This window comes from Oncorhynchus gorbuscha, linkage group LG15 (assembly GCF_021184085.1).
Source record: "Oncorhynchus gorbuscha isolate QuinsamMale2020 ecotype Even-year linkage group LG15, OgorEven_v1.0, whole genome shotgun sequence".
Taxonomy (NCBI): Eukaryota; Metazoa; Chordata; class Actinopteri; order Salmoniformes; family Salmonidae; genus Oncorhynchus; species Oncorhynchus gorbuscha.
Genome location: NC_060187.1, coordinates 41,151,073 through 41,161,977, shown reverse-complemented (window position 1 = coordinate 41,161,977; position 10,905 = coordinate 41,151,073). Strand labels below are relative to the sequence as shown.

Genomic DNA, 10,905 nt, shown 5'->3' with positions numbered 1-10,905 from the left:
CTACCACTGTAGTGTCATCTGCAAACTTGATGATTGAGTTGGAGACGTGCATCACCACGCTGTCATGGGTGAACAGGGAGTACAGGAGAGGGCTGAGAACGCACCCTTGTGGGGCCCCAGTGTTGAGGATCAGCGGGGTGGAGATGTTGTTTCCTACCTGGGGAAGGTAGGAATCTCTCTGTAGTCTCTTGCTCTCACCTGTTATATCAATGCTTCACGAGTGAGTGATCAGATGACTGTTTGTGTGCATCCTGCTCATTATCACCCCATATAAACTTGTACCACAGGTTTCTGTCCCAGTGTGCCTCAGGACAATTCTCAATTAACTATCTGGATTATTGTGTACTGATCAGAACAAATCAAAGAACATGTGGTCATGGAATAAATCTGCTGGACTTGTCTTTGTTATTTTGCTTCATAGAAACAATTGGCCGTAGGCCTACAGCCCATCTGGTTTCCAATGGGAAGTGTGCATTGTGAGGCAGTGTAATGCGATGGTGATGTACTGATATGGGATCCCACAGGCGTCACATGGTGACATGCACAGGGACAGGCTTTGTCACCGAATAACTGAGAGGTGAGCAAAGGTTGAGTCACACAGGTGTGTGTGTGTCTGTATACGAGTGAGCGTCAGTGTTAATGTGTATGCGTGTACGCGTCTATGTACTGTCTCTGTTATTCTGCAAGCGTACCATGGTACAAAACGTGGTCCTCATGCCCTAGTGCTCAAGGGGAAGTTCATAGGTGAGCTCGCGTCTGATTGGCTAAATGTGATCCAAACATCTGTGCATGGCCGGGGGGGGTTGCATGACGCCATTTCAACAGGCACGAAGGCAGCAATGATAATCAGGGGAACATGTGCCCTTCTCACACAGGTGAGTGTTTGTGTGAGCGTGTTTGTGTGTGTGTTACAGAGGAGAAGGAGAATGTCATCATCACGGCTGGTAACAGAGACCAGGTGGTGCAGTGTCTGGCACGAAGGCAGCAATGATAATCAGGGGAACATGTGCCCTTCTCACACAGGTGAGTGTTTGTGTGAGCGTGTTTGTGTGTGTTACAGAAGAGAAGGAGAATGTCATCATCACGGCTGGTAACAGAGACCAGGTGGTGCAGTGTCTAGGATGAGTCATAGTCAGAGAGTCTGAGATGGATTACAAGGTGATGAATGGAGCTGGAGGTGTACTTCAGGCCTGATTTCATTTCTTTGACTGGGAAAGAGTGAAAGTCATGACTACATGCTTTTGTATTCACCATAGTGATAAGGAATCAAATTGAAAACGAATGGCTGTTTGAACAATTGAGAGAAGTGTAACTACATTGTAATTCATGGTCGAAGCCATTAATAGTGGTGATTAACATGTTCCTACAGGTTTACCACTCATAAAATATAATAGGTATGGTAGGAATAGGATTCCTTTCCTCTTAAGAGAGAAGAAGACCAGCAGATACAAATTATTTTAAAAATGACGTTTAAGAGTTGTTGAGTATGTGCAGATTCCTAATCCATGCCAGAATTAATATCCATCAATTCCATTATAACTCTCCACTTTCCTTACCCCTCTCATATGTTCCGCCTTACATACTTCAGACCAGTATAATTCATGGTTATAAATCAAAACTGTACACTTATACTAGCCATTCAAACTCCGTTAGCAACATATTTAATATTGGTCAAACTTATTTTGAAGCATTTCTGTGGCTTCTTTTCTGAAACAGAATGTGGGCCTGGAAATGTGGGAGAGAATATTAAAAGCACTAAATTATGCCCCATAGTTTCTGTCTCAGATGCTGAGAATGGGAACATGCTGAAATATTCAAAAGTATTTCTGATCTCTGGATCCAGAGTGTTCTGAGGCCCCATCAACCTATGTGGTGCCAGCTCCATAGAGTCCACCCAGTTGCCTGTCTGAACTCAGGCCTATTCCTAAAGAGGAGACATTTAGCAGATGCTCTGATCCAGAGGAACTTGGGTTAAGTGCATTGCTCAAGGGCACATCGGCATATGTTTTATCTAGTTGGCTCGGGGATTTGAACCAGAAACCCGTTGGTTACTGGCCCAATGATCTTAACCACTAGGCTACCTGCTGTCCCAAAGACAGACATTGAAGGGACAGAGGAAGCCAATTGTAACACATATTTAAATAACTATCCTATGTGATCCTTCTGGTTCTCAACCCACATTCAGAAATGGGCTCCGTATTTGGGAGATTCCAGTGGGATCCATCCATGCAGAAATGGGCTCCGTATTTGGGAGATTCCAGTGGGATCCATCCATGCAGAAATGGGCTCCGTATTTGGGAGATTCCAGTGGGATCCATTCATGCAGAAATGGGCTCCGTATTTGGGAGATTCCAGTGGGATCCATCCATGCAGAAATGGGCTCCGTATTTGGGAGATTCCAGTGGGATCCATCCATGCAGAAATGGGCTCCGTATTTGGGAGATTCCAGTGGGATCCATCCATGCAGAAATGGGCTCCGTATTTGGGAGATTCCAGTGGGATCCATCCATGCAGAAATGGGCTCCGTATTTGGGAGATTCCAGTGGGATCCATCCATGCAGAAATGGGCTCCGTATTTGGGAGATTCCAGTGGGATCCATCCATGCAGAAATGCAATGTGAACAGAATAGCAGTGCAATGTCTTATTCTCAAAGGGAGAAAACGCCACAACAAAGAATCATGAAAACACTAGAAAAACAAGTAAATGTTCCTTTTTGGATTTGGATTCCTCGTGTCTCATTCCTTAGTGGATGAGATTTGTTATAATAAGACCCTCTAAGTATCTTAGGGGATACCTTTAATCACACTGGCTTACAGTTCTTACATGCAATACAAATGTGTTGTTCTCCTTAAAGCCATATTATCATCATCTTAACCTATCATCAAATGATCTTTGCCATGTATCAAATGCTTATGGACTTAGCAGGCTTTATCGGAACTACTTATGGCCCCGCGATAAAGCTGTTAGCCTGGGTTAACGGGTGGGCTGGATGGTACATGGTGTGACATTTTTCCTCTAGTGAGCTTTTTCTGGCCAACTCCCTTGGCACCGCTTAAGGAGGAAATATGTATGATGGGCAGGGTTGCAAAATGACGGGAACTTTCAATACATTCCCTGGTTTTCCCGAAATCCCAGTTGGAGGATGAGAGGACCCTAAACGATGGGACTATGGCAGCTTTGCACCTCAGTGTCACCCGAGTCATAGCAGCTGATGTGTCTGTGAACAATGCTGCTCCATGAATCAGGTGAGTCGGGGCGGATGGGATGCCTTCGCCACTGACAACCCGAACATCTAACAGTGAAAGCACAGTGTTTACAAATCAGATCAGGATCCTCGCTGGATACTACATGTAGGGCCATTCAATACAGGTCGCCAAGAGGCCTCTTCCGACCCCTCTTAAAAACATTTACTATTGTGTAACATCCAACCAGTTGGAATATTCAGGGGTTTTTCTTCCTGATCTTTAGGAATGAATAACTTACAGCTATGCTGTCTATACACAAGTAGTGTGTGTGGAAGAGACTGATCCCAGATATAGTTTGTCTATGTGTTTTGCTTTGGATAAACATGCCAAGGAGAATATACACAGTGTTAACACTGCTATTAGCTTCCCAATAACATTGTTATTAGTTGCGTAGGCTGTTGTCGTAGTGGTTTACCACAGCTAGACAGTTGTAGTGCAGCTGCTATGCTACTAAGCTGTGAACAGACAAACAGGCTACAGGTCCAGGTTTCGGGGGGTTACACCCCTACCCCCTGCACATCTCTCCACATACACCCCTATGAGAGAGAAGCTCTCCACAGTTCTACCATTGTTCACAATGCCCTGACTCTCTGTGAATTTTCACCCCTCACTCATCAAACTCAAATATCAGGTTTACAGAAATCTGGGCAAAACTGTATCTATCAGAGGTTGGTGTTTGGTAGCAAAATGCAGAATTTTGCCTGCTATTTATTACTATAGTAGATGTATGTCAAACCTTAATTAGAATCGTGTTTATCTTCCTGTTTTGTTGGCAGCCATTATTCTCCATCAGGGTTGGGGAGTAACTGATTACATGTACTTTTTGGATTACTTTTAAATTCAGAAAGAATGAAAAAATACAATATGACACCTTTCTGTTTTCTCAATGACATTTAATTCAGAATTGAAAAAAGGTGCAAGATTAAGTTTGTTCCACCTGAGCGAGTCTGACCACAGGTCAGAGACCACATGATGACACACCAAATGTGTTTGATGGATCCTTTTTGTCTTCTAACGGAAAGTAATCTAACAGTAACTGAAAGTAATACATTTACATTACTGAGTTTTGGTCATCCAAATGTTACGTTACTGATTACATTTTTGGACAGGAAACTAGTAAATGTAATGGATTACATTTAAAAGGTAACCTATCCAACCCTGTACTCCATTCTCCCCCATCAACAGGACATCTGATCCCCTCATCCAAACCTCAAAACCCTGCCATTCCCACTAATATCAGCTTGGTGAGGGGGGGAAACTACGTCAATGCAACCTCATTAGATCTGTCCTTTGATGTATCTGGAGCTGCTAAGCATCCTGTATTAGTGGCTTGGGTGGCCCGTTCAACAATAGCCTACAGACATCTTCACTAAGCAATCACAACTTGATAACTCTCTCTTTTTCTTTCGTTCTCTTTCTCTCAATCTCTCTCTCTCGCTCTGGCTCACTCATAACAGAGCCTAAACCTATTCTTGAGCAGGACAAGAAGTGTGTTAAGCCTTGTACTGTATGTCAACACTTCCATCCACAAGGTTAAATGTGGAAATGGGCCTTGTGTTTCTCTCTCCTGTCTGATCGGTCTTTTTTTTCAGTGAAAACATAGCAACCCAAATAAGGAGATTGGCTGAGGGCTGCTGTGTGAGTGAGTGTGTACAGCGGGCCAAGACATTCTTTAGAAAGGCCTTGTATGAGTGTTTTGATTGGGTGGAGTGGGGGGGGGTGTCTGGTGAGGTGAGCGGGACAGTGTGGTGAGTGCAGGGTGGGAGGGATGGAGGAGAGGAGAGGAGAGGGGGGTCATTGGAGATTACACTCAGGTTTAGTTGGGCGTTTAAAGTATTGACGGCAGCCCTAGGCTTGAGTCTGCATCCCTCTGTGCTGCGCGTGCTCCCTCGCTCTCTCTCACTCCCTCGCTCTCCCTCGTTTCTACCTCTGTTTGTCTCTCTATCCCTCTGACTCTTGTGGACGCAGGTTCCAGTGGAGGTTGCTCCAGTACTGAACAGGACAGACTCTGTCTCACACTACAGGGGTGACATCTCAACTTTCTCAGCTGCATTTCTCATCTCAGTGAGCACACTCTAACCAAGCACCATGGAGGCCATCAAGAAGAAGATGCAGATGCTGAAGCTGGACAAGGAGAACGCCATCGACCGCGCAGAGCAGGCCGAGACCGATAAGAAGGCAGCGGAGGACAAGTGCAAACAGGTGAGTTCAGAATGATGGAGAGAAGGACACATGCTGATGGATCTATGGACCATACACTAGACACAGTCAAATTGCACACTCTTAGAAAAAAAAGGGTTCCGAAAGGTTCTGTGCCTGTCCTCATATGAGACCCCATTTTTAGTTCCAGGTAGAACTCTTTTGGGTTTCATGTAAAAAAGGGTTTTACACGGAAGCCGAAAGGGTTCTACCTGGAACCAAAGGGGTTCTGCAAAGGGTTCTCCTACGGGGACAGCCGAAAAACCCTTTTATGTTGTACGGAGTTGGATGATGATGATGCTCAAACTCAAGCCATGTACAGGCTCTGATGTTATGTCTCATACTGCCCAGACTCTGTAAGCCAACCTCAGCATTTATTCCATACCAGACATATTTCTGAGGAAATGAGGCGTAAACACATCACACAGTTTATTGAATTAATCCCAGGCATTATGTTTGATTAAAGTATGGACCTAAATCAAAGATTGACATTGTTAGCAATTTATTGTTAGTGAATTTTAAAAGAAGAGGTAAGACCAAGTGAGTCAAAGTTGATGAAAATGGATGAAATAATCCAATTTTATGAAGCAAAATGAAAGCATATTGAAGATGATGCTTCATGGAGTGAGAGTGTACAGTATGCCTACAATGGTTTGAGCTGACAGAGCAAAGCCTGGTTTGAAAGTGTGAATGTCGGCATAAATCAACAAACGACTCGTGGACGCTATGAAACCTGAGGACGCTGACCTCTGAGGCAAGTTCCTTCCCAACAGCCCACAGCAACCTTGGGAGGGAAAGAGGACAGGATGACATCTCCTTCAATGGACCACACACATTACCACTTGGACTTGACAAGAGGAATAAAACAGAGCTACAGTTGAAGTCGGAAGTTTACATACACTTAGGTTGGAGTCATTAAAACTTGTTTTTCAACCACTCCACAAATTTCATGTTAACAAACTATAGTTTTGGCAAGTTGGTTAGGACATTTACTTTGTGCGTGACACAAGTAATTCTTCCAACAATTGTTTACAGACAGATTATTTAACATAAATTTCACTGTATCACAATTCCAGTGGGTCAGAAGTTTACATACACTAATTTGACTGTGCCTTTAAACAGCTTGGAAAAGTCCAGAAAACTCAGGAAGGAGACACATTCTGTCTCCTAGAGGTGAACGTACTTTGGTGCAAAAAGTGCAAATCAATCCCAGAAGAACAGCAAAGGACCTTGTGAAGATGCTGGAGGAAACAGGTACAAAAGTATCTATATCCACAGTAAAACAAGTCCTATATTGCTCAGCAAGGAAGAAGCCACTGCTCCAAAACCGCCATAAAAACGCCAGACTACGGTTTGCAACTGCACATGGGAACAAAGATCATATTTTTGGAGAAATGTCCTCTGGTCTGATGAAACAAAAATATAACTGTTTGGCCATAGTGACCATCGTTACGTTTGGAGGAAAAATGGGGAGGCTTGCAGGCCAAAGAACACCATCCCAAACGTGAAGCACGGGGGTGTCAGCATCATGTTGTGGGGGTGCTTTGCTGCAGGAGGGACTGGTGCACTTCACAAAATAGATGGCATCATGAGGTGGAAAATTCCGTGGATATATTGAAGCAACATCTCAAGACATCAGTCAGGAAGTTAAAGCTTCGTCACAAATGGGTCTTCCAAATGGACAATGACCCCGAGCACAATTCCAAAGTTGTGGCAAAATGGCTTAAGGACAACAAAGTCAAGGTATTGGAGTGGCCATCACAAAGCCCTGAACTGAATCCCATAGAAAATGTATGAGCAGAAATGAAAAAGCGTATGTGAGCAAGGAAGCCTACAAACCTGAGTCAGTTACACCAGCTCTGTCAGCAGGAATGGGCCAAAATTCACCCAACTTATTGTTTGGAAGCTTGTGGAAGGCTACCCGAAACGTTTGACCGAGGGATTAACAATTTTAAGGCAATGCTACCAAATACTAATTGAGTGTATGTAAACTTCTGACCGACTGGGAATGTGATGAAATAAATAAAAGCTGAAGTAAATCATTCTCTCTACTATTACATTTACATTTACATTTAAGTCATTTAGCAGACGCTCTTATCCAGAGCGACTTACAAATTGGTGCATTCACCTTACTATTATTCTGATGTTTCACATTCTTAAAATAAAGTGGTGATCCTAACTGACCTAAGACAGAGAATTTTTACTAGGATTAAATGTATTTGGCTAAGATGTATGTAAACTGCCGAATTCAACTGTACATCAGCTGCTGCCTATATAACCCATCAGTTTAGCTTTAGTTTGCATCCAACAGAATTCAGCACATCATATAAAGATTTGTATTTCTATTATTATTTGTATTATATTCAGCATTGTTGGGAAGGGCCGTAAGTAAGCATTTCACTGTTAGTCTACACCTGTTGTTTACGACGCATGTGACAATAACATTTGATTTGATTCATGGTGATCTGAGTACTACACCCCCCCCCCCCCCCATGCTTGGACTAAAGTGATGCCAACTGAAAAAGGGCAAATAGGGGCTGAATGCAGCATTACTGGGATATGTCTTGATTGACGGTCTGTTTTCAGCAAGGCTCGCCCCAAAATCAAGATATTTGGTCCAGCAATCCCAACCTCTACAGCCACTGAGACCCAGGTGCCAGAGCCTATTCACACTGAGAATAGAGCTTTGTGATGGGGCTCTGGCTGGGGTCCACTGGTAGACCAAGGGCATCTGTATGGTCGTCCATCCAAATGCCTGACAGGTGTCTCCACCTGGATAGCAGCTGTATTTTTAGACAGAGGAGAGATAGGCTGTCTGGAATCCAGTGGGATTATCAGGAGGCTGTGCATGCCAACGCTCTTGTTATTACTGACTAAAAATAAACTCCGCTTTCAACACCCCGAAGGAAGTCATCATGCACTTTATAGACTTATCATCTCATCACTGTTACTTTGAGCAGATGATCAATCCATCAGCAGAATTGTTATAATTTTAAAGGCATTCATTTTCCTCTGTAACATTTTCCCATCCCATGATAGAGGGGTGTAATAATGGCACCCATGCGGGTGTCTGCTAAATAGGTCCCTGAATAACAAGATGGATTGGTCCTGTAAAGTTCACTGAACACAAACATCTAACGAAGTCATTTATTAAATTGAACCTTTATTTAACTTGGCAAGTCAGTTAAGAACAAATTGTTATTTACAATGACGGCCTATGCTGGGCCAATAGTGCACCACCCTATAGGACTCCCAATCACAGCCGGTTGTGATACAGCCTGGATTCAAACCAGAGTGTCTGTAGTGACACCTCTAGCAGTGAGATGCAGTGCCTTAGATCGCCGCGCCACTCGGGAGCCCTGGTAAATGAAAACACACACCCTTTTATTTGCGGCTCTGGGGAATTTGATGTAGCTAGATGTGTAGCTGAGACACAATGCTGTGTAAAGCATACACACTCCCGCCCATACCAAAATATTTTCTTATAGAAAGTGAAAAATCTTTCCAATTCAACCACTTAAATGGATTTTATTCATTCATAAAAGAGCACACACAAGAACGATAAGACATAAAGGAAGCTTGATACTAAAAACCTTGAGTTGACCTCAAACCATAAAAGCCTGGAGGAATTTGAAGAATTCTTCAAGATACTTTCTTGTTTAACTTTGATTGGGCTGTAATTTACGAAGAGTAAAATATGTTATTATAATACTGAAAGAAGAAAAGACACTGTGTGTGTGAGAGAGAGCTAACGAGTGTGTGTGTGTGTGAGAGAGAGCTAACGTGTGTGTGTGTGTGTGTGTGTGTGTGTGTGTGTGTGTGTGTGTGTGTGTGTGTGTGTGTGTGTGTGTGTGTGTGTGTGTGTGTGTGTGTGTGTGTGTGTGTGTGTGTGTGTGTGTGTGTGTGTGTGTGTGTGTGTGTGTGTGTGTGTGTGTGTGTGTGTGTGAGAGAGAGAGAGAGAGAGAGAGAGAGAGAGGAGAGGGGGGGAGAGGGAGAGCGAGCGAGAGACGGAGGGAGAGGGAGAGGGAGGGAGAGAGAAAGAGGGGTGGGGGTGAGTTAACTGTGTGTACTTTTAACTAACAAACACCTGTCCTGCTCTAGCTGGAAGACGAGCTGCTGAGCCTGCAGAAGAATTTGAAGGGGACTGAAGATGAGTTGGACAAATACTCTGAGGCCCTCAAAGATGCCCAGGAGAAACTGGAACAGTCTGAGAAGACCGCCGCAGACGTGAGTAGGCACCAAAGCCTCTGGGTAGAGCCCCTATAACACGCCCACTGGGTAGTGATTGGAGGGAGGGGACTAGGAGGAGGTTGGAGGTATGGGTTAAGTATGTTTGAGGCATACCTGAGCCAATACCCTCATTAACCAAGCCACAGGCCCCCTAGTTCCTGTCAAATGTTTAGGTTTGTTTAGAAAATGTAGAAACTAAGAATAACGGCTAAGAATAGCGGGCTAATGTTGCTTATTTGGGGAACGGTAATGTAATGTAATAGTCCAACTATAACACAGGTTCTCTGTTATGAACAGTCCCTATTACCAAGGCTTTATTATTTAGTTAGATAATTGTTACAGTATTGAGCATTAGTGGAATGGCTCCCACCTGTTGGGACTGAGCCTTCACCCAGTCCCTTCACTATCACCAAGGGCTCGAATACACCAATAGCGTTTGCCTACCGAGAGTACTTGTGAATCGAGTGGAGACCAATGTCAACAGCATAGTGAGCGATCGGTAGGCGGAAGGGAGATCCACATTCCTGTGCAACTTGTGTGACCCTTAAGAGGCCTTAACACCAAAAACTAAATTTGGCCACTGTTGTACCAGCACAGATCATTATTTTGAATGGGAATATCCATTCTACATATTCTAGTTCTATAGCTGGCCAGTTGCCCCAGTGCCAGTGCCAGCTGTGAGTGTGCTTTGATCAGGCCTATCTGCTGGGGAGGAGATCAGATAGTGTGTTCACATTCCTGTGCACCCAGTCCTGAAAGATGAGGTCACTAACACCCCATATACACTCCACCTAAACACAGTAGCACTGGTTAACAGACAGTAATGCTGATAAACCCTGCATAGTGATTATTGCATGGCTGGTCAGCTGCTGTAAAGGGGGTATCCCTACACCTTCTCTGTACTGCACTGTCCAGCTGTACTTACAGGCTTAGGCTTCATTTCAAAGTGTCATATAGAATTAAGGGTGTATTTGTCATACTTAGCCACAATCTCATTTTAATCAATAGCCATTCAATTATACAAAATGTACAGATTTTCATCAGAAGATTTTGACACAAGCAGCTGTCAGATAGGACGACACTGTCTGTTTTGCCTGTGGCTAAATTATGTTATCCTGCGTTCGTCCTCAGATATTATCACTCACACCAAACACAGCAGGCCTGGTGCCTGGGATCTGCAAGCAGACAGACAGAACATATTACCATAAATATTTATACAATAAACAATAT

The 10,905-nt window shown here is 43.8% G+C and overlaps 1 protein-coding gene across 2 annotated transcripts in view; it reads left to right on the top strand.

Annotated features, from left to right (window-relative positions):
• Nucleotides 1-5,096: 5,096 nt before the first annotated feature.
• The window catches only part of LOC123997136 (tropomyosin alpha-4 chain), a 24,747-nt gene continuing 18,938 nt past the window's right edge, over nt 5,097-10,905 (top strand). Inside the window, exons 1-2 of one of the 2 annotated variants that reach the window (XM_046301218.1) lie at nt 5,097-5,448; nt 9,547-9,672. In XM_046301218.1, the coding sequence (XP_046157174.1) occupies nt 5,335-5,448; nt 9,547-9,672 (240 nt within the window). In that variant the 5' untranslated portion in view covers nt 5,097-5,334. The remainder of the gene's footprint in view (nt 5,449-9,546; nt 9,673-10,905) is intronic. The other variant, XM_046301217.1, reaches the window with a different exon arrangement.